Raw genomic sequence first — 24295 nt, 5'->3', positions numbered from 1 at the left:
TACTTCATATATTTTATATAATATGAGAAAATATACAAGAATAATTTTTTACAATTTATTTTGAAATAATACAAGAATACAGTGTGCAAAATCATAGGAGCAACATGTAAGAGACGTACATATCAGGTGCTGAAATTTCTTGTGATTTCTTGACAGAAACACACTATTTAGTAATATTAAAAGCTATGTTGTAAATGTTCACAGCAAAAGTAGCCATTAATCGAATATATATCTGCTCTATTTTTTAGATAGACGGAGGGGGGGGGGAAGTAAAGTGCAAATATTGCACCGAAAATAAGTGCAAGGTTTGTCCCCACCATAAATGACGTCTTATGGCAAAATAAAATCTTTTTAAAATACGCAGCATAGGGGGAAAAAAAAAAATTAACATTAAATGAAAAGTATTGTGAAAGCACCATTCCTCTTGAACAATGCAATCTGCTTGCAGGTTTCATCTTTTCCAATGCAGCTCAGGCTTCTCAGCAGCCGCCTATTTTACGAGGGAAGGTGTATCACACCCAAAATATAAATTATAAAGGTGACACCTTCCCGTATAGACAACAATTTGCTACATATAGTGTACATTATACTATTCGCTTTGCCACGCATTCTGATATTTTTGTTGGCACCGGGCAAACTAGAAGTCCATTATAATTATATGTCAGAAAATTCCAGCTTGCAAAAATTGGTAGTTTTAATTACATAGTTTGTGCAATACGTATTAATCAGCAATAAGAATTGTTCTATAAACAGATGTTACATTTTGTTTTAAACTTCCCCTTTTTTGTGCATTTTTTTTTCCTTAGAAAATAAAACATTTTATACAAAGCTCCTCGCTTCTTCCTACTATTCCTTAGCACCACAGGATATCCATGTTCAAGCCTATTACACCTGATAGACATATAATGTAGTTTGGAAGGGGAAAAAAAAATATATAAGGCAATTTGGTTTTTTTTGTTTGTTTTTAAATGTTGATACTTTTAGCTTGCTTAATGCTCTACCGTAATAAGCAAAACTTCATTCCTAGTGACTCCAATGATGCCAGTGTATTATAGTCACACCGCCACAACAAATCACGAAACCTTGATCGTGTCTTCCCATCACCGTGGATTGATTAGAATTCCATCTGGATGCTACTGCGAGCCCTGGAGAGGAAGACAAAATGAGAAACACCCGTTAAAAGACAAGGGGAAATTTGGTCGTGGAAATATGAATTAAATTACGTGTTCTGGGTTCAACTTTCTTACAGCCAAAAACATGAAGCGGACGTAAAGAACACGCTGCAGGTTTGGCTCTTAGTAAATCGCAGGTCGTCCTCGACTTACGACCGCGATGAAGCCCAACATTTCTGTCCCTGAGCGAGAGAGCTGTTCAGTGGTTTTGGCCCCGTTTTACGACCTCTCTTGCCACAGTTGTTCAGTGAATCGCTGCAGGGCGATTAAAGTTAGTTCAGTGAATCTGGTTTCCCAGTTGACTTTGCTTGTCGGAAAAGTTGCAAAAGGGGGGGGGGGTATCACGTGACGACCCCCCCCTCCTGGGGATGGTGCAACCCTCATAAATGTGAGTCAGTTTCCAAGTGTCCAATTTTGATCATGTGTCCACGGGGGAAGCTGCAGTGGTCATATGTGTGAAAAATGGTCATAATGGCATTTTTTCCCAATGCCGTTATAACTTTGAATGATCACTAAACGAACAAGGACTACATGTATTTTAAACAATATGCATGATTCATGCCAATTCTGGCAGGGTTGCAAAGTCAGGTTTTACCTATATTTGTTAAACATACAAACGCATAAAAATTAGTTATCTTCTAGATTATTCATGTGCTTTGAGAGATTGGAATTTGGTGAGGTAAATTTTGGAATTTAATCAGCATATATTTTTTAAAAAAATATGCTTATTAAATTAAAGAAAACCAATAAAACACAGAATAAAAAACTTGCACTCCAGTGGACTGGATACCTGCAGCATTTCAGACTATGACGACTGTTCTCTATAAGGGAGCCAAAACTTTCAATCGGGTGGAGGTAAGAGGTGAAATTTCAACTACAGGTAGTCCTGGATTTACATCAGTTCACTTAGTGACCGTTTGAAGTTACAACAGCACTGGAAAAAAGCGGCTTATGACTATTTTCCACACTTATGACCACTGCAGCACCCCCGTGATCATGTGATTTACATTCAGACGCTTAGTTATGACGGCTGTAGTGTCCCTGGGGTGAGGGGTGGGTCACGTGATCCCCTTTTGCGACCTTCTGACAAGCAAAATCAAGGGGGGAGGCCAGATTCACTTAACAACCATGTTGCTGATTGTTAGTGCAGGGATTCACTTAACCAACGTTGTAATAGGGGGCAAAACTCACTTCACAAATTTCTCACTTAGCAACATCGATTGTGGTTGCAAGTTGAGGGCTACCCTGTATTTATAAGCACCTCCTTGGATTTGGGTCAAATTAAAGCAACAGCTGCAAGTGGACTGACCAATTATGTTTACTCTCCTTTTTTTTAGCAACAGAGAAAACTCAACTTTTTTTTCTCAATGTCACCTTGTAAGAGAAATATAGGCTGTTGGCCTCGATGGATTAAAAAGCCATTATCTATTTAAGTGTGGCGGCAACTTAAATCCGCAGGGACTCTAATTTTACCTTTTTGATATATTTAAGTGTGTGTGTATGTGGGGGGGGGGGGTGAGCCAAGGAAGTGAACTTAACTCTCATCCTGCTGAACGACTGCCTCGTCAGAAGTCTGAACTAACTTAGTCTCTTGGCCAAATGTTGGCTTGCGGGCTTTCTTGCCGCCTTCTAGAAACTACGATAAAAATTAAGCGCAGCAAGGATTAGACTAGATTCGGGAGTGGTCCATTATCTACTCCTTGTGTATTCTGGAATAACCCTAACGGTGTTACTCTTTCTCTGGGACCATAAAGTTAAACTGGATCCCCTTGAACAGAGAAAGGGGTCTCCTTCTAGATCTGGACATTTCATTGGAAATTCCGCTGGATTTTTATTAACAGTTTCTTCTACAACGGTGGCCCCCTTCCTTTTGGGCGCCAGGGACCGGTTCCATGGAGAGAGGTTTTTCCGCGGACTGGAGGGGGTGTGGTTTCACGTGGTTCCTGCATCCCGCGGATGGGGCTTCGTTTGTTTGCGCGGACAGGTTGCTGGCGTGCCGGTCCACAAACCTGGGGACGTTGGGGACCCCTGTTCTACAATACTCTTAAGGACCAAGAGATCTAGGAAATGGCAAAAGTGGTAAGACCACGTACTGAATTTGTTCGTTTCCGTTTCCAGCAATCGGGATTCAAACGTTTTTGTTCTTCAGCCAAGGCCTTGGCTTCTAACGTGTACATCCGCCTTTCCTCGTTTTTCATTTTCTTCCACCTGTCACCGAGTATCACACTTATGGCTCTGCAGGACAAACAGATGCGGAGAAGAAGGGTCAAGTCAAGCCAGCAGGAGAATGTTAATTTCCCTATTTCCTTGTGTGTGTGTGTGTGTGTATGTGTATGTGTTGCCCTGAGTCTTCGGAGAGGGGCGGCATACAAATTGAATTAATAAATTGAATTTAATAAATATGTGGAGAATAGATCCAGGAAAGACTTCAGCACTTATTTCTATCCTTGGCACGTTTTTTTAAAACTACTCCACAATATACCCTTAGCGTAAGCAGTAGTTGCAAAACTCTTTAATTTTCGGACTTGACGTTTTCAGTGGTAATTCTAGGATTAATTTTTTAAAGCCTTAACAAAGCTGAAGAGATGTTTTTTGGGAACACTGTACACTTGTCAACATCAGTGCTGAGTTGGAATATGCAGGTAGTCCTCAACTTACAACGGTTCGTTCAAAGTTACAACGGTACTGAAAAAAGTGACTTATGACCATTTTTCACACTTACGACTGTTGCAGCTTCCCTGTGGGTCATGTGATCAAAATTCAGACACTCGGGCAAACTGACTCATATTTATGACGATCCCCTTTTCCAAACTTCTGACAAGCAAAAGTCAGTGGGGTAGCCAGATTAATTTAACAACCGAGTTACTGATTTACGGCATTTTATGACCTTTCTTGCCACGGTTGTTAAGTGAATCGCTGCGGCTTTTACATTATTAACACGGTCACTCAATGAATCTGCCTTTCCCCCATTGACTTTGCTTATCAGAAGGTTGCAAAAGAGGATCACCTGACACCCCCCCCCAGAACACTGCAACCGTCACAAGTATGAGTCAGTTGCCAAGCATCTGAATTTTGATCACATGACCCTGGGGCTGCTATATGTGCGAAAAATGATCATAAGTCATTTTTTTCACTGCTGTTGTAACTTCGGTCATTAAACGAACTGTTGTAAGTCAAAGACTACTTGTACTATTTCTCAGATTTTTATATTTTAATAGAGTTAATCTAGAATCTACCACTGGCTTCTATTATAACGCCCTCCCTAAAATGTTCGGCGCCATTAAATGATAAATTCCAAGCTAAGCATGTACGCTGGTGTAAATTGCAAACTGAAAGTACGTATTCTGCAGCCTAAAATATGGTTTTTAATTGAAAACCCAAAGGCAATGAATATTTGATTTCATCAACAGCTGGGGTGAACATACATCGTATAGATATCAGAATTCGGAGGCTCTTTACCTGTTATCTTTTCCTGGGTACATCTGAGTATATTCTACTCGGTATTTTTTGGCAAAAAGCATGAAGGCATTCATTGGTCTTTTGCATTTGTTGGGAGAAGTGGCACTAACAGTACTTGCAGTCCCTGAGTGGTGGTTTTTGCCGGATTTGCTGTACATGGAGGCAGTCTGTGTGGATTGGACAGGCCCACAGTCGGATCTTTCAAAGTCTGGGCTCCCGGAGCCCCCGCAGGATAGAGAAGCCCGCCGCTGACGAGCCATACTGCTTAACACGTAGACCGCGGAGGAGTCCATGGGTGTAAAGTCGTAACTGAAAAGAAAGGTCGCTTTAGAAACGAATTCTGGGCTTGCCCTCAAATAGTATCCTAATAGTGTTATCAATAGATGAGAATAATTTGTATCTCGGGGTTGAACTGCGGGGAGTCCTTGGGGCTCTCTGGGCTTGGTGGTTTTCTTGCAGATGTTTCGTGACCCAACTAGGTAGCATCATCAGTGCTGGATGGGAGTAGGGTTTGCAGAGTGCAGAAAGAGGAGGAGGAGGAGGGAGAGGTCTGTAGGGTCCTTGGTGCTCCCTGAGCTTGGTTGTTTTCTTGTAGACATTTCATGACCCGACTAGGTAATATCATCAGTGCTAGATGGGAGTGGGGTTTGGTCTCTAGTAGCTTGCCCTGTCAGTGGTGGGAGTATTCCTAGCAGACTGATTGTATATAAACTGAGAGTCCACTCCCTTATAACCCAGATGATGTTACCCAGCTGGGTAATGAAACGTCTGGAAGAAAGCCACCAAGCTCAGAGAGCATCAAGGACCCCATACATAACAATATCGATTTACTACTCATGCTAGTCTTTTAAGTGAAAGATTAGCTCATTTTTGTTATGTTAATCCATTTTGTTACCATGGAACCTAGCATCATAAAAAAAAAAAGTGAATGACTTTAGCGTCTGATTAAATAAGCTTAAAATTAATCCTATTCTACTTTCAGAACTATAGCCGAAGAACTAAATAACATTTGCAGGAATTACTTTAAACGTGGGCTTCCAACTTAAGAGAATCTGTTTTCACAGCCTAGAACTGGTAGCCTTCCACCCTCTAGTGGAAGATGCGTAAAGCTAGACTTTTTTTTTTAAAAAAATAGATCTTTATTAATTATTTACAGATAAAAAAACATATAGTGTAATTTTTGAATAAATATAAGTTATATATGGGTATACAACACAACATATAAAGACAACCACAGAGAAGGACAAACCGGGGGTCGTATCGAACCCCCAAATACTTATTCATAGTTACATCCCGGTAAAAGGATTTACCGGGTTAAAGCTAGACTTTTCAATTAAATAAATTATATGTCCAGAAATAGCATTAAAAATGTTATTCCTTTAAAACATCAGCTTTAAAAAGAGCATATGCATTAACTGAAATAGCTGAATTTTAGGGATGTGGGAATTTTGATCCAATTTGTTTCTTTCTTTTCTTTCTTTCTTTCATTAGATTTATATACCGCCCTACTCCCGAAGGGCGGGGAACAGGCACAAAATAAAATACATAAATACAAAAGTTAAGAACATAATTAAAACCAGATTAAATAATTTAGCCCGAGACAATTAAGAATCCCAATAATTTAAAACAGATTAAAAATTTTGATTTAAAAGAATTTTAAATTTTAAATATTTGCTCTTACTCAACATTTAAAAACACCTCCCGTATGCCAAAACCAGAATTTCACATATTTGAAAGAAAAGACAGAATTATATAGCCTCTGCTTCAAGAATTACCTTTTGAATGTATCAAAAACACCAGAATCGTCAAAGTTTATCGCCTCAGGGTGTCCACGAGGTAGGCAGATATCACCAAGGTGCATTTCACAGCATGGAATACCATGCTGAACCACAGTCAAGCTTGGATAAAAAGACGACCAACCTGAACAAAAAAAAAAAAGAAGAAACAATTAGATAAGACGCAATCCAGATCCAGAAAGGTTTCAAACGAGACGGGCTTAGCCAAAAATGAAGAAAGCAGCTGTGAAATACCCAAAGGTGCTTTTTCAGGAGGCAACTGGATTTTCTTATTTTTTCTTTTGAAGACATTTTGCTTCTCATCCAAGAAGCTTCTTCAGCTCTGACTGGATGGTCAGGGAATGGAAGGATTTATAGCTGGTCATTTGCATCCTTTTAGAGGGTCGTTGAGGCCACCTGGAGGTTTAGCTGTGTCCTCAGGGTCACCTGAGTAGTGCTAATAGTTCCTGCAGTTTGCAATTTTTCCAGCTCTTTGCAAGGAATATAAATCCTTCCATTCCCCCACCATTCAGTCAGAGCTGAAGGAGCTTCTTGGATGAGAAGGGAAATGTCTTCAAAAGAAAAATCAAGAAAGTCCAGTTGCCTCCTGAAAAAAGCACCTTTGGGACAACTATGACCTGGATGACTGAGAATCTCTACAGACTTTCAGCTGTGAAATAATGTAGATCTGGCCTTGGATATGGGAAAAACAATGAAATTTATTTATTGTTTATTTATTTATATCCCATCTTTATTATTTTTACAAATACTGTAACTCAAGGCAGCGGCCAACGTGTCCAATACAACCTTCCTCTTTCTATTTTCCACACAACAACAACCTTGTGAGGTGGGAGTTGGGCCTAAGATCACCCACCGGTTTTCACGACTAAGGCGGGACTTGAACTCACAGTCTCCAACGTCTAATCGGATAGCTTGACCACTAGAAATGGCGAATTTATTCCGAGAAACTGTAAAGCTGAAGAAAGAAACTCAATCATAACTGTGTCGTGATTTTGTCTGGAGTCAAATGGCTCAGAGGAAAACTCCAACCGGGTTTCCAAATTCAGTAATTCTGTGCCATAATAAAGAGTGTTTTTAGAATTGTTCCTGCTTTTATTTCTTGATTGTGAATACAGATAATTCTCGAGTTAACAACCATTCATTTAGTGACCGTTTGAAGTTACAACGGCACTGGAAAAAAGTGACTTATGACCGGCTTTTACACTTACGATCATTGTGGCAGGGGTGAAATCTAAAATTTTTTCCTACCGGTTCTGTGGGCGTGGCTTGGTGGGCGTGGCAGGGAAAGGATACTGCAAAATCCCCATTCTCTCCCCACTCCTGGGGGAAGGATATTGGAAAATCTCCATTCCCACCCCACTCTGGGACCAGCCAGAGGTGATATTTGGTGGTTCTCCAAACTACTCAAAATTTCCGCTACCGGTTCTCCAGAAGCTGTCAGAACCTGCTGCATTGCGGTATCCTCATAGTCACGTGATCAAAACTCAACTGCTTGGCAACTGGCATGTACTCATGACGGTTGCACTGTCCCCAGGGTCACATGATCCCCTTTTATAACCTTCCCAGCCAGCTTCTGACAAGCAAAGTCAATGGGAGAAACCAGATTTGTTTAATGACCGAAGGATTCACTTAACAACAGTGGTGGTTCATTTAACGGCGGGGGGAAGGAAGGTCATAAAATGCACTTGCTTAACAACTGCCTTGCTTAGCAATGGAAATTTTGGTCTCAATTGTGGTCGTAAGGCGAGGACTACCTATCTCAAAAGGTTGACAAGCAATACCACGCATACGTTATTCACCAGTTGCGATATCTTCCCTGGGATGCCATTTTTTTTTGTAACAGAAGTTAAGATTTTAAATGCTTTTGGGGTGTTTTGCAATTTGGGTCAAAAGAGCGTAAATCCTGCTTTTGAGTTATTAAGTTATTGAGCTATTGAGGATACTATACAAGTAGTGCTTGACTTACAACAGCTCATTTAGTGACCGTTTGAACACTTATGACCGTTACAGCATCCCCCCATGATCCTGTGATCAAAATTCAGACACTGACTCATATTTATGATGGTCACAGTGTCCCAGGGTCATGTGATCCCCTTTTGCGACTTTCTGATGAGCAAAGTCCATGGAGAAGCCGGATTCAATTAACAACCGGGTTACTAACCAGTGGTGAAATCCAAATTTTTTTACTACCATTTCGTGGGCGTGGCTTGGTAGATGTGGTGTGGCTTGGTGGGCGTGGCAGGGGAAGGATACTGCACCAGGGCCTGGTGGCTCAGCAGACTGATAGCATTGTGATTAACACCAGCTGCCTGCAATTACTGCGGGTTCGAATCTCGCCAGGCTCAAGGTTGATTCAGCCTTCCATCCTTTCTAAGGTAGGTTAAATGAGGACCCGGATTGTGGGGGCAATAAGCTGACTTTGTATAAATATACAAAAGTATGAAGGCTATTGCTTAACGCATTGTAAGCCGCCCTGAGTCTCCGGAGAAGGGCGGCATATAAATCAAATTTTTAAAAAAATCCCCATTCCCTCCCCACTCCTGGGGGAAGGATACTGCAAAATCTCCATTCCCACCCCACTCTGGGGCCAGCCAGAGGTGGTATTTGCCGGTTCTCCAAACTACTCAAAATTTCCGCTATCAGTTCTCCAGAACCTGTCAGAACCTGCTGGATTTCACCCGTTATACTAACCTAAGAGCTGCAGTGATTCACTTAACAACCGTGGCAAGAAAAGTCATCAAATGGAGGCATAACTCACTTAACAAGTCTTTCATCTTAGCAACAGAAATTTTGGGCTCAGTGGTGGTGCTAAGTCAAGGACTCCCCGTATTTTTTTATTTTTTTTAAATCGTGTATGACAAAAAGAACATTTTGTTTTTCCTTTACCTTTATTTTTAACATAGAAGGGGTGATCTAGTCTGCACTCGGCAGTGAGTAAATCCTGGGCTGCTGTGCCGGGATCAAAAGTCAATTTAAGTACTGACTCGCCAAAGGAAACGCTCTCTTCGTGCGATATCAGTTTCAATCCGTCAGCGCCGTAGCCCTGCAGGAACACAACCATTATCAGGGAGCCCTATTAATCCATCCCCCATCGCGCTCGTCCTAATCTCCGAGCCGCTTCCTTGTTTCTACAGAGTTAAAGGCCTCGATCGTTATGGATTTAATGGGATCACTACATCCACCACAAGGGGCAGGAGTTCCGACCAACCTTGTTGGCTACACATGAATCAGCAGTTTAGGGAAACAGGAATTTGCGGGGCGGGGGGAGGGGGAAGTAAAGTACAGACACGTGATTTACTGCCCATCTGTTGGTCCTGGGGAAATTGCAACACTCTGGAGTGAGTAAGCAAGCAGCCCTCTTCCTATCATCTCACAATTCTCGGATGCTGTCATTTCTCTGTTATGGGAACTACTTCACGGCTATTTAGGGGATTTGCATACATATTTTCCCTTTGGATAATGCTTCCCGGTTGCAGGAATTGGGTTTGGTTAGTCTAGAGAAAAGAAGGAGTAGGCGTGACATGATAGCAGCATTCCGGTATTTGAGGGGCTGCCCCAAAGAAGAGGGGGTCAACTTATATTCCAAAGCATCAGAGGGCAGGATAAGAAGCAATGGATGGAAACTAATCAAGGAGAGAAGCAACCTGGAATTAAGGAGAAACTTCCTAAAAGTGTGGACAATTAACCAGTGGAACAACTTGCCTCCAGAAGTTGTGGGTGCTCCATCACTGGAGGATTTTTTAAAAAAGAGACTGGACAGTCATTTGTCTAAAATAGGGTCTCCTGCTTGAGCAGGGGATTGGACTAGAAGACCTCTAAGGTCCCTTCCAGCTCTATTCTGATTCATTTCCCTCTCCTTTCAATGGCGGTAAGAGAAATACTCAAGAGCTTACTTTAGAGGCACCCACCGAATCATCAGCTTCGTTTCTGCAGCCGGCCGATCCAGCAAAATCTTCAACGTCGATCCATTCTTGATTGCGTCCTTTGTGAAAGCATAAACGTGTTCCTAATTTTTTTTTTTTTTAGGGGAGGGAAAAAAACAAAACAAAAAGAATTCAATGCAACGGTAAAAGATGAGCCTGAGTATTAAACCCAGTCATGTAACGGGGAGTGTTCTTTTTACCTTTAAGGAAACAGTGCCAAACAGTTGGAGGCCAAGAGTGGCACCATCCCAGATCATCATCGTCTGACAATGATGACATACAGAAAATGCCAGACTCTGATTCACTGTTTGTCTGTTGAAAAAAATAAAACCACAGTTTGCACGTATAGATTTCTGGGTCTGTTCACACAACAACGGTGGGTTCATGTGACTCCCTGAAACAGAAGACTTTCTGGAGTTAATTTTTTTTTTACTTAACAATTCCCAAGCCTTTCCTGCGTATTCCTAAATTTTGCATCTTCTAATTAGGCTTTAAAGCAGGGGTCTCCAACCTTGGCAACTTTCAGACTTGTGGACTTCAACTCCCAGAATTCCTCAGCCAGCAAAGAATTCTGGGAATTGAAGTCCACAAGTCTGAAAGTTGCCAAGGTTGGAGACCCCTGCTTTAAAGCCCTTGTACATTCCTTGCATAAGCACGTAACTTAATAATTACTAATAACAATGTATATCTTTTGTTTTCTTTTTCCTTGTTTGTTTTGTTGGTCTATTACTTTACTTCTGTTTTGTTTAAACGTCCTTTTTATTTCTTCGTTTTGAGTTTATAGTTGTGAGCCACCCAGAGTAGCTCCATGGAGAGATAGGTGGCAAATAAATTTTTTATTATTATTATTATTATTATTATTATTATTATTATTATTATTATTATTATTATTAACAACAACAACAAGAGCCTGGATAGCTCTGCAGACAAAGGCACTGTAATTTAACACCAGCTGTCTGCAATTACTGTAAGTTCAAATCTCTCCAAGGCTCAAGGTTGACTCAGCCTTCCATCCTTTCTAAGGTAGGTAAATTGAGGACCCAGTTTATGGGGGCAATAAGCTGACTTTGTATAAATATACAGAAGTATGAAGGCTATTGCTTAACACATTGTAAGCCGCCCTGAGTCTCCGGAGAAGGGCGGCATATAAATCAAATTAAATAATAATAATAATAATAATAATAATAATAATAATAATAATAATAATAATATCATCGGTTGCTTTTTTCTCTTTAAAATCTAATCCTTTGAGGCTATATTTCACTCCAATGAACAAGCAGTTGGAAGTGGAATATAAATCCAATCAATAAAAATATATCTTTGCGACCTCTTATCACAATTAATTTCAGGCAGCGGTCCTAAAAGCCTACAATTAATCTGACATGACAAAGCAAGGGACCCTTCCAATGACAGCTCATGCGTTCCAGTAAGTCCCAGTATGTTTTGCTTGGCCTAGGATCAAATGGCAAGCTGTGTGTTGATGGAAGGTCTGGAAATGAATGAGACAATCTTCCTTCCATCCGTTTTGCTCTTTTATTCCCTGCAACCTCTCTGCTTTTCCGCTTTTCATCTAGGGAGATTCTCAGTCATCCAAGTCCTGGTGGTCCCAAAGGTGTTTTTTCCAAAGGCAGCTGGACTTTTGGTTTTTCCTTGAAGACATTCCACTTCTGATCCAAGAAGCTTCTTCAGTTCTGACTGAGGTTAAACGTCTTCCAAGGAAAAACTAAAGTCCAGTTGCCTTTGGAAAAAGCACCTTTGGGAATCTCGGCTTTTCTTTCACTATATTTGATCCTAATCCAAGCTTCAAAGGGGACTTTTGCTAAGTTGCAACATTTCTAATTTGTCTGAATTGTCCATTGCAACACAAGATCTATTCCTCTAGCTGCTAAATAAATACACATATAAAAGAATAACATATAAAGTCATTTACCCTTTCGTGTCTGATCGGCATTTCCTCAATGTGATGCTTGGGGAAAACTGTCTCATTTGGAGAAGATTCTGGTGGTGGGCGTGCATAGGAATGTAAACTTTTGCTTGTAGCTAGTAAGTGAACTGGAGATGACCTAAGAAAGGATTGTAAAAGAACGTGTGAACGGATGTTGATCAACAAAAGGAAGAAGATATACAAAGAATACTAGGTTAGCAATTCTGTCACAACGTGAAAGCTCCTATAGTTATTCCTTGAATGCAAGAGTAGAGTAGAGTAGAGTAGAGTAGAAAGAATGGAATGGAATGGAATGCATAAGCTCTCAGTGTACATAAAAGATCTAAGTGATAAATCATCTTCAATCAATACTAGTGCAATTTCCAATATCCATTCCCCCATTCGCACCCCATTTCAGGCTTATTTTGAGCAAGAGAAAATTTCTATAAAGCGTTACTTTTATCAATAAAGACACACTCAAATTTTAAATCATTACTGCTCTTTCTTCCCCATTCGGTTACAAAAAGACAAAGCCGGAAAAGAGCCTTGTAGAGCAAATAGTTAATTATTTAATTAATTCATGAAAATTACTTCTATCCTAACTAAGCATTCCATTATGGAATCCTTGGAAGTCTCCGAGCTTGTTTGTTTGCTTTGCAGGCATGTCATTAACCCAACATCTCCAGCAACAGTGAATGAAGGCGAATGTACGTGTCCCAGGATAATGTTGCAGGATCCAATCTGGGTCGAACACTGGGACCAGTGGTTTTGTCTTCTGGACTCATGCTAGAGCCCATCCTCAGGGAGCTTCTCTCGACCAGAGTGAGTGAGGTACTAATACTCAAGATCACGTGAAGTACTAATACCACTCTATAAAGCCTTAGTAAGACCACACCTAGAATACTGCATCCAGTTTTGGTCACCACACTATAAAAAAGATGCTGAGACTCTAGAAAAAGTGCAGAGAAGAGCAACCAGGATGATTAGGGGATGATTGGAGGCTAAAACATACGATGAACGGTTGCAGGAACTGGGCATGGCTAGTCTAGTGAAGAGAAGGACCAGGGAGACATGATAAGAGTCTTCCAATATCTGAGGGGCTGCCACAGAGAGGAGGGGGTCTCGAGCTGTTTTCCAAAGCACCCGAAGGCCAGACAAGGAATAATGGATGGAAACTGACCAAGGAGAGATTCAACCTAGAAATGAGGAGGAACTTTCTGACAGTGAGAGCAATCAATCCATGGAACAAAAGTTGCCTTCAGAAGTTGTGGGAGCTTCATCACTGGAGGCTTTCAAGAAGAGACTGGACTGGTGACAAAGCATCTCCAAGAAAACAACCAAGCTTAAAAAACACCAAGGACTCCATAGTTCAACTCCGAGCTGGAGATATATTCTTCTTCTCCTGGAACATCCCATTATCTCAAGACCAAGTGTTCTAACCAACATTGCTATTTACAGAAGAGAATTAGTGCTTCTTTTATGAAGAGCCAGCCACACCTCGCTTCGAAGTTCCAAGAAAATAATTAACAGATCCATCTGAGCAAGGAAGGATTTTTAGTTGAGCCAAGAACAGAAGAACTGATTAGAGATCTGTTTTGCTCCTTTTGTGAGTGTGAGTGTGTGTGTGTTTATTTTTGGGGACCAGTTTGATTAAGATTTCTGGATGGATTTCAATGCACACATACTTATTTGTGTGGCTGGGGGTGGATCTTTGGGATTTAATTTTCTCTCGAATCAGCACGGCAATCTGAAGTTTTCATATTCTGATCCTGTTTTAAGATGTAGGTCAAGTTATAATTTGATAAACTTGTGGTACAATTTCCTTCTTTTAAATGCTTTCGTGGCTCATTTAGTTGTTTCGTTGCACTAAATAAGGTATTTTCAGCAGTTCGGTAGGAATAGTTTTTTAAAATGAAAGCTATTGAACCACTTGTCAGGCCACTAGCACTTACATTCTAGTGCCCTTTGAGTGACAGCAGAAAAAGGGAAATTTCTAATATCTACCGACTTGACTCACTTTCTTACCCATCACACACTAATGCAGAGAGAGGAAGGGTTCTACACATTCTCAGCAGCCCTCTTTAGTTCAGGGTAGAGTTAACAGCTCTGCAAAGTTAGATGTAGGGAAAGTACCCCTATCTTTGTGCTTATAGTGTAAACAGGGCAGCTCCAGAATTATATACAGGTAGTTCTCAACTTACAACCCCAACTGAGCCCAACATTTCTGTTGCTAAGCCAGATAAAGCGAATTTTGCCCCACTTTACGACCTTCCTTGTCCAAGTTGTTAAGTGAATCACTGCGGTTGTTAAGTCAGTCACACGGTTGTTAAAGTGAATCTGGCTTTCCCCAGTAACAGTGCTTGTCAGGAGGTCGCCAAAAAAAGGGGATCACGTGATCCTGGCACACTGCGACCGTCATAAATATGAGTCCGTTGCCAGGTGTCTGAATTCTGATCACGTGACCCTGGGGAAGCTGCAAAGGTTATAAGTGCAACAAATAGTTGTTAAGTCCCTATTCTCAGTGCTGTTGTAACTTCGAACGGCCATCAAAGGAACTGTTGTAAGTCAAGGACTACCTGCACTGTTTCTAAGTTTTTTATTTTAATAGAGTTTATCTAAGTATGTAATCTAAGGTCATAAGTCACTATTTTCAGTGCCGTTGTATCTTCAAACGGTCACTAAATGAACTGTAGTAAGTCAAGGACTACCTGTATCTACATAACAATGGTGATGAATGACCATCACCTTCACATAATACATGCACATATACTGCATATACAGTAGTGGCCAAAATTGTGGGAACCTTTTGGGAAAAGTGTATTTTCTAAAACTAGCTAATAATACCACTTTTTTTTGGAGTAGTACCATAAAATTATATATCAATGGAAAGATAATTTAATCAAGAATGTAATGCAATAACTTTTAGGAAGGATTTGCTATTAGAACAGCAGTTACAATATAAAGAAGGAAAGTGAAACAGGTAGAAAAAACGAGATATACAAAAATGATCACCATAGAAAAAACGAGATAGACAAAAATGATCCCCATGTCAGTTAATACTTCGTTGGGTGACCTTTAGCATGAATTACGGCCTTACAACGTCTTCCCATGGAGGGAACCAAGTCTTTGAGTTCTGCAGCTGTTATCATGTGAAACCAAGATTGAATGATGGCTTCTATTAACTGGGTTTTATTACTGGGTCGCTTCTGACTAACAAGTTTCTTTAGTTGGCCTCCATAGATTTTCAATGGGGTGAAGGTCTGTTCCCAGGCCATTCCAGCAGTGGAATAGGATTCTCTTGAAACTCCCCCCAAAAAGTGGTGCTATTAGCCATCAAACCTCAATAATACACTTTTTCCAAAAGATTTCCACAATTTTAGCCACTATTGTATATATATATATATACACACATACACATACACTCTCTCCACCTTTTTAATGCAAAATAGGAACCTTAAAGCAAGTCCGTAATTTGTAGAGAAAATAACAATAATAATAATATCCCATACGTGTTATAAAACGAGCACTGCATGAGAGGGCTTTGCGGGCTAGTGGCTATATTTGCCAGCTCCGTCAACCAATTCACGCCATTCTCGCACGGATAAGCACTTTCTGGACTGCTGCCTGAGGTGTGTTGGTTCCAAGAAGGCCTTGCGTATTCCTGATGTGAGACATGAGCACTTAGCTGGAAGAGGGCGGGTGGGGTAGAATCGCTGTGAACCGCCTGCAATTCAGGAAGATCATCTGCCAATGAAAAGGTAATGGGTCAAATTTATTCCATACGGATAGCAAGAGCATTTAGGCTTACATACCTGATAGTTAGAACAATTTTTTTTTTTAATTTGATTTATATGCTGCCCTTCTCCGGAGACTCAGGGCGGCTTACAATGCGTTAAGCAATAGCCTTCATTCTCTTTTGTATATTTTATACAAAGTCAGCTTATTGCCCCCACAAACTGGGTCCTCATTTCACCTACCTTAGAAAGGATGGAAGGCTGAGTCAACCTTGAGCCTTGGAGAGATTCGAACCAGCAGAAATTGCAGGCAGCTGTGTTAATAACAGGGTGCACTAAACCACTGTACTATCAAGGCTCTTTGATTTTGACAATTAATCAGTGGAACGACTTGCCTCCAGAGGTTGTGAGTGCTCCAACACTGGAGGTTGTCAAGAAGAGACTGGACAACCATTTGTCTCAAATGGTATAGGGTATTGTTTGAACAGTGGGCTGGACTAGAAGACCTTCAAGGTCCTTTCCAATTCTGTTATAATGCTTCACAGTGCTTTACAGCCCCTCTCTAAGCAGTTTACAGAGTCAGCACATTGCCCCCAACAATCTGGGTCCTCATTTTACCAACCTCAGGAGGATAGAAGGCTGAGTCAACCTTGAGCCCCATCAGGATCGAACTTCTGGCTGTGGGCAGAGTTTGTCTGCAATTCTGCACTTTAACCATTGTGCCACTTCATCAAACTAGCCCAACACAAGAATAAGATCCTTGACCCCGGAATAAAATATTTTCTAGGGTTAGATCTTTTGAATTACTATGCTGACATGTTCCCCAATTTCAGAAAAAGATTATGGTATCCTGTCAAGAAACCCAAACTCTGTTTCTTCTTATATAATGCCAGTATAAAAGAAGGGATATAAATTCATAACCATTTGAACTGAGCATATATTCCAAAATAGAATAATCCAGAGCAACATACTTGGAAGAAAGAAAAACTTGGAAGGAGGAAAGATCCTACGAACGCTTCTGAAAAATATAACAACCGGGACTAAATATTTCTTATTCAGTTAGCAGAAGTATGCAGCTAAAATACCATATTTCATCGTGATCTTGGATTTGAGCATTGAAAGAACTTTTAAACTTAGTTTCATCTCTTCAGGAAAATTACTCAAGTCTCAAGTAAACAGCTCCTCATTTGAATTTGCAATACTAAACAATGAAGAACTAGAAACAAAATTTGCATACTATCTCAGTTTCACAGAACAGTTAATCTCCCTTTGTTTGGAGAAGTTGGCTCACTGAGTCAAGGTGGTACTTTGATATGAAAGTTCCTTTAAGAGTTTTAAATTAATTGAGTGTTTTGGTTTGGTAATCTGGAGTTTTGATAATCCAGTTTGAACAATCTAATTAGAATTTTTATTGTGTGATATTATCACGTCATGTCCTCCAGCATTTTAAAAAAGCATATGAAAAAACAGAAAATACAGAAGATATGGAAAATAACTACAAAATGTGACAATAGCCAGGCTCCAATGTGCATATTTTAACTGCCTGAAGTATTTTAGTTGTGAATAATGAGTTTGGAATGAAAGGTTGCCCTATAATTTAGCTGAAAGAATAGATATTTTTGGTCTGGGCAATATAGCAGCAAACCTATCCAACACAGTTTGTTTTAACATAGTCATATTACCAGAATCTAAGAATTTTGTCCGCTTTAGGAATGTTGGGATGAAATTATGCTTGATTTTCAATTAGCCATTGCCACATATTCTGAGTAAAAAAAAGTTATGATACCATGTTTGGATGAGATCACAACTTAAAAATAAACTACAGAAAGTAATTCCTCAAGCATGGTTAATTCAGTTAGATGCGGCCTTTATTATGAGTGTGCCTGTTGTTTTCTTAAAGAGGACTATGAAATTAGATCTCTGAAACTAAAATATTTGTGCAGTCTTCCCTTAAGACAATTTGAAGAGACGTTGAAGAATCCCAAACTGAAATTTGGCACTGAATCCCATAGTGCAAAAAAGTATCACTTAGAAACAAGGATCTCCAAACTTGGCAACGTTAAGACTTTGGGACTTCAACTCCTAGAATTCCTCAGCCAGCCATGCTGGGAGTTGAAGTCCACAATTCTTAAAAGTTGCCAAGTTTGGAGAGCCCTTTGCTTAGAATATGTAGTAAAAGGTAATTTTTAACTTTTAATTTATGAAACTCAATTTCAGAAACTGTGAAATTATGGATCTCAACCCCTTGGAGCTTCAGGAACCTCTGCATCCAGATTTCTTGACAGGACTGCAAAACTGGTTTGATGCTGCTCATTTCCGGGACGTGATTCTGTTTGTTTTTATAATCCCTGGTTCTTTTCCACCAAGCTTCAGCCAGGACAATTATCTTGATTATAAACAATACACTCTAGCCATCATCTTAAACTTAACGTATTTTTATCTCTTTTAAGCTACCATGTCGCACCGCCTGGACTAGGAATAAAAAATGGGAGGGTACACAAGGACTCCAGGTGATGAGCGGCCCAGTGAAGATGGGATGGGGTCTGTCATGCTCCATATTTCCCAAACTTCTGTCAACCTCTCTGCTGCATTTTCTACCTGCTCTTTCTCACATATTTATCCTTCACATTGCCTTTCTCTGCTTCCATATGATTTCTGTTCTTCTATATTCTCTGTTTTCTCTGCCTTACTGTGTGGTTTGGAGGCATTTGGACAGGAAAGCTGTGCAGAGAGTGGTGAGGACAGCAGAAAAGATTATTGGTAGTTCAGTTGTGGTCTTTGCAGCATCCTCATGATCACGTGATCAAAATTTAGATGCTTGGCAACTAGTCATGTGATCCCTTTTGCAACCTTTGAGAAGCAAAGTCCATGGGGAAAACCAGATTCATTTAACAACTGGGTTACTAACTTATCAAATGCAGCAATTTGATAAGAATCACTAGGGAGAAAGGTTGTAAAAGGGGGCAAAACTACAAAATGTCTCACTTAACAGAAATTTTGGGCTCAAATGTGGTTGTAAGTTGAGGACTACCTGTATTGATTTTTTAAAGGAACTGTCCTTTAAAATACAAGAATCTTGAACAGATACTTACCGAGTTCCATATGTTCGTCAGAAGACGCATATCCAGGAGAAGACGGAATATTCTCGTTACACTTCAGTAAGTCCAGTGCCTCGTTCATTCCTGAAGTTCTCTTGTCCATCACCAACAGGACTTTCTGCACCGTACTAGGCATCTGGTTTGTCTTTATTTCCCAAACCATTGTAGGGCGCTTCAAATTATCTGACTGGAACAAGAATTATTCACAGAGTTAGCTAAAGTATTCAGCAACATTGCACCCTGAAGTATTTGCCGTTTTAAGAACTCTAAGGGGGGGGGGGAAGCAAGGCAAAGCATAAAGGGAAATCTTGGATTGAAAAAAAAAAACCTGGGAAAGGCCACAGCTGGCAATTTAAACATAAACACACAGCAATGTTTTGTGGTAGGTCACTTTTAAATCTTTTTTTTTCTAGAAAAGTTATGGGCAACCAGTGAGAGCAAAAAAATAAAAACTGATTCGTGCAGTGTTTTAATTGGGAGTTGATGGCCTCATGCAAGACTAATAATAAATAAATAATGGTTAATTATTCTAGCCATAAGATTGTTATAATTATTTTTCCTATACTTCATATTTTGCTTTTTTTAATAGTTCAGTTTAACAGTTTATTTTAGTTTGGAAATCCTGAAACGTTCAATGCACTCCGTAATAAAGACAATAACCAGAAACATCACGGGTAGGAAGATGTGACAGTATCAAATAAACACAATATTTTCACAGAGATGACACTTAGCTAAACCTGGTATAGAAAATGCTCAGTTTCCCACTGTTTGGAAGCCAAATGTGTGACTGTTACATAAGCAAGTCCCAGGTGATTTTAAGCAGCTGCAAAGTGCTATGGTGAACTTTTAATTCCAAGTAAAAATGACCAGATTCTTTAATAACATCACATAAGACACGTAAACCAAAGTACTACCGTATCCTAAGCTGTCATGAACTGTTTGCTTATCTGCCTTAGAAATGGCCTATCAGAGTCTGCCATATGCCCAAAGTTCCAAGCTCCTTAAGTACTTAGCAAAGCATGCTAGAAAAGCAACATATGTGACACATGCTGCTGTATCTAAAAACAAATTATTTGTCATCACATGTGCCTATCCCCAAATTTATTTAATAGAACAAACAAATCTGAATAGATCATCTCATCCGAGGGAGGCATCAAACTGACAATCCAAGGTGAAAACACAGATTACTAGCTCCAGATTAGGTATGCTTTTTTTCCAAATAAGATTCAAATGAAAAATGAACTCTTTGTATTAATGTTGATGGTTTTATACTTAAGATCTTGGCACATCTATTTACAAATAAACAAACAGCTTTTCTAAAGTTTGACCTACAAACATTTAATTGTGCATTTAAAAAAAAATAGAGATTCACAACCTCAAACTCTGTCTCTATATCTACTTTTTGACTACGTTCTGCTCTTTTGATTTTATTTTTCTACTGAGTGGCATTCTTGTCGCTAAATGGCCACTGGTATTCCTTGAACTAATTATGCTATTTTACCAGTCCAGCGCATTTTAACTTTGTATTCTTGTAAGATCTTTGTTTTTGTCTCTGGCTTTCTGGCTTTTGGGAAAGGGAGAATGATTTATCAACATGTGATTGCATCCCAACATCATTCTCATGGTAGGCCATTCTTCGCTGAGTCATTCTCAACTTCTGATGACTGTTTTTGTTTAGATTTTTATCCTTTTTTTTTTCCATATACAACTTAAGGCAGCCAACATACCAAACACTCCTTCCTCTTCCTATTTTACCCATAACAACAACCCTATGAAGTGAATTTGGCAGAGGATGGCTGGCCCAAAGTCACCCAGCCAGTTTTTCATGCCGAAGGCAGGATTAGAACTCTGAGTCTCCCGGTTTGTAGGTCAACACCTTAACCAGTATTGTACACCACACTGGCTCTTCATAGACTTTATAGAAATATCCACATACAGTAACCTTCTAGAGAGCAATATGGAAGTAGTTTTCTTTTTTAAAAAAATCTTTCTCTAGCCCAGCGGCCTCCAACCTTTTGGGCACCAGGGACTGATTCCATAGAGAAAGGTTTTACCGCAGACCAGAGGGGACATGGCTTTGCATGCTGCCTACATCCCGTGGATGGGGCTCCTGTTTGCGCGGTTCGGTTGCTGAGATGCCACAGACAGGTGCCAGTTCATGGACCAGGGGTTGGGGACCCGTTCTAGCCCAGGCTCCAGGGTGGGGCAACATTATGCTTGGTTCTTGACATTTTCTTCCCTGATAGAATGTTTTTTACTTGTTTTAGAATACTGTGTGTCACCTAGACTCCCTTGAATGATCAAGGCAACTGATAAATGGGAGGTGTGCCCCGAGTATAGTTTCTTGTACACATTTCATTACCCAACTAGGTAATATCATCAGTGTTACAAGGGAGTGAGGTTTGATGTTATTTTTATATACTAGTGGCTCGACCTATCAGAGTTGGTGGGAGTGGTATTGGTGGTTCCTTGATTAAACTGTTGTCTACTGTTTGCTTGTTCGTCCGTGTTGGTAGTTCCTTGATTGGGGTATTGTTTACTTCTAGATTGTTGGTCTAAGTGTTAATCTTGGTGTTAACTTTAGCCCAACGGGCCATTGATTGCAAGTGAGGAGATAATAAATCAAAGACTGGAAAGAAATAATCTTAAAACAGCAATTCCTCAGGATTCTGGTGACAGAACAGTGTCAGAAGGGACCTTGGCAGTCTCTTAGTTCAACTCCCCACTCAAGCAGAAACCCTACATCCTTTCAGACAAATGGTTGTCCAATTTCTTCTGAAAAAAAAAAACCCAGTGATGGAGCACCCACAGCTTCTGGAGGCAACTCTTTCCACTGACTGATTGTTCCACTGATTGATGTCAATGTCAATGAAGACTCAATCATCCAGTCGGTATATTTAACTGCCAGGAAATTGCTCCTTAGATCAAGATTGTCTCTCTCCTTGATTACTTCCCATCCACTGCTTCTTGTCCTGCCTTCAGGCGCTTTGGATACTAGGTTGACCCTCTCTTCTTTGTGGCAGCCCCTTGGTGACATAATGTATGTCTTGAAAAGCAACACTTAATCCATCCCGGTCACTTGCTAGAGATTCAGAAATAAGGGAAGTAAAGAAATACCCCAGAGAAAGAAAAAAAGAAAGGGGGGGGCAGGGCAGGTCCCATCGCCCCATTGCTGAAAAGCAGCTGTTAGGCTCCCACCGCAGCAGACCACAACACTTCCGCATTCACAAAGCTCAGAAGGGGCGGGGCGAGGAAAAAAAGACCACGCCCCGCACGCAGACGCGCACCCGAGCTCGCGCGCCGCCTCTGGCGTCGCTCGCGCGCGGAGGGGAGGACCGTTTTGAGGGGAGGTCACGCGCCGCGGGCGGAGGAGCCTCGCGGCGCTGATTGGTCCCCTTCTGAGCTGAGGGGCCGGAGCCGCTCTCGCTGCCCCCCCGCGTTCTTTCCAGTCACGTGCCCCAGGCCTGGCAGAGGCCCTTGTTTATAAACTTTTTTCCTCCCGGGAGGGGGGGGAAAGGCGCATGCGCCGAAAGGCCCCATTCATTCAGAAGTGCGTAACAACAGCGGAGAGAAGGCGGTGGGGGAGGGGCGCTCCTCCCCGAGCTCGGAGGGGCCCCTTCCCCGAGAGGGAGGGCCCCCCTCGGCCAAAAGGTTCCTGAGGGGCCCAAAGGGTCCGAGAAATTGGGTTGGGGAGAGAAAGAGGGAACCTCGAAGTAAATACGCCTCATAACTGTGAGCCGTGAGGTAAAATGTCATCGCGTTGTGCTCAATTTTGAAGAGCCAAACGCCTCAAATTCCCCTCAAGTCGCGCCAGGAATTCCGGAGCCTTTTCATTCCCCCCCCCTTTCATTTTCTAAACAAGCCGAAGAACGACACGGGAGTCCCCTTCCTTCCTCGGCAGCGTCTCCCCCTCAGCGGCAGCCCGCCAAAAAAAAAAAAAAAAACCGAAAGTCGCCCGTTTCCCACTTACCCCCAACCGTGTCAAAAACACTTCAAAACTTCTGAGCTACTTACCAAACCCGTCGCCATTACAGGACTCCCTACAGCTTTTTTTTTTTTTTTAACCTCCCTTTCCTTCCCCTCCTCCCTCCCCGTTCGTTCTCGCTCGAAATCGCCGCCCCTTTTCCATCGGGCTCGGGCTCTGAATGGCTGGCGGGGACGCCCATCGCGGGAGTTCTCTCCGCTCATTGGACGACGGCGTTGCCCATCAGGGTCCAGCTGAAGGGAAAAACAAGACTTGTTTTGATGCCTTCCGCGCTCTCGATTGGCCCGCGGGGAAGCCACTCAAGCTGAACGGGAGGCGTGAAGAAATGCGCCTTTGGCCCGCCCTCCCCGAGCCGAAGAGGGTTATGGGCGTTGTTGTTTTCTCTTGTCTTCTAGGCGCGCCCGATACTGAGTTGAGGAACAACAATTCCCAGAAAGCTCTCGGCCATTAGTAAACAAGAATCTTAGGGACACGTGTATTTCTGTCTCCAGCTGGTTGTGGCCCTCCAGCAAAAGTGGGGAATGGACTTTTTCTTTGCAAACCGAGGAACATTTCTTAATTTTTGGAATTAACATGGGAAAACAGGAAACTTTGGAAAATTGCAGAATTTCAATGAGCCTTTGTAGGGCATTTTGGAAAAAAAAATCCCTCCAGGGATAAGTTCAAGTTCAATTTAATTTTTAAATGTCCAAAACGGGTAGTTTTATTTTAATTAGATATGGGCCAAATTATTTAATATTTTTTAAAATTGTTTTTTAAATTTTATATCTGTGTGTTTTATTCTGGCTGTACACCGCCCTGAGTCCTTCTGGGAGAAGGGCGGAATATAAATTAAATAATTAAATTAAATTAAATTAAATTAAATTAAATTAAATTAAATTAAATAAATTAGAAACTGGGCATCCTCATGTTAGAATCCTATGCGGGTAGTCCTCGACTTATGACCACAAGGAAGTCCAAAGCTTCCATGGCTTGTGGAGGAATACACACAGCAAATACGGAAAAATGAGAAATAAGGAAAAACCTGCCTTCCATTGAGGATCCGTATACTGCACCAGTCAAAAAGAGGGCTGTGAAAATATCTACAGACCCCTCGCATCCTGGACGTAAATTGTTTCAACTTCTACCCTCAAAACGACGCTATAGGGCACTCCACACCAGAATTAAACACAAGAACAGTTTTTTTCCCAATGCCATCACTCTG

The 24295-nt window shown here is 41.0% G+C and overlaps 1 protein-coding gene across 2 annotated transcripts; it reads right to left on the bottom strand.

The window, feature by feature from the left end:
• Positions 1-41: 41 nt before the first annotated feature.
• HBP1 (HMG-box transcription factor 1) lies at positions 42-23309 on the bottom strand. Of its 2 annotated transcripts, none has more exons than XM_034433622.3 (11): positions 23121-23309; positions 19101-19293; positions 15784-16018; positions 12281-12413; positions 10551-10662; positions 10321-10433; positions 9314-9470; positions 6407-6551; positions 4632-4940; positions 3266-3407; positions 42-1145 (listed from the first exon to the last, which is right to left on the bottom strand). In XM_034433622.3, exons 1-11 carry the CDS (start codon positions 23292-23294, stop codon positions 1134-1136), a joined length of 1725 nt encoding a protein of 574 aa, XP_034289513.2. In that variant the 5' UTR covers positions 23295-23309; the 3' UTR covers positions 42-1133. The 2 variants fall into 2 exon arrangements, with proteins under 2 accessions (XP_034289513.2, XP_034289514.2); XM_034433623.3 differs by having other exon boundaries at positions 10336-10433.
• Between the last annotated feature and the right edge of the window lie 986 nt (positions 23310-24295).

This window comes from Pantherophis guttatus, chromosome 7 (genome assembly GCF_059756535.1).
Source record: "Pantherophis guttatus breed Tessera chromosome 7, ASM5975653v1, whole genome shotgun sequence".
In the NCBI taxonomy this organism is placed as follows: domain Eukaryota; kingdom Metazoa; phylum Chordata; class Lepidosauria; order Squamata; family Colubridae; genus Pantherophis; species Pantherophis guttatus.
The sequence above is the reverse complement of the archived record's forward strand: the minus strand, read 5'-3'. Positions and strand labels throughout refer to the sequence as shown.

Bases quoted from the DNA above. Each gene is read 5' to 3' on its own strand.
- HBP1 (XM_034433622.3), bottom strand. From the start codon at position 23,294: ATGAGCGGAGAGAACTCCCGCGATGGGCGTCCCCGCCAGCCATTCAGA. The intron at 12,414-15,783 runs GTATGGGATATT...ATCCTTTCTTAG, and splicing joins CAGTGCTCGTTTTATAACAC to GTCATCTCCAGTTCACTTAC. The intron at 10,663-12,280 runs GTAAATGACTTT...TTTTTTCAACAG, and splicing joins TGCCGATCAGACACGAAAGG to ACAAACAGTGAATCAGAGTC.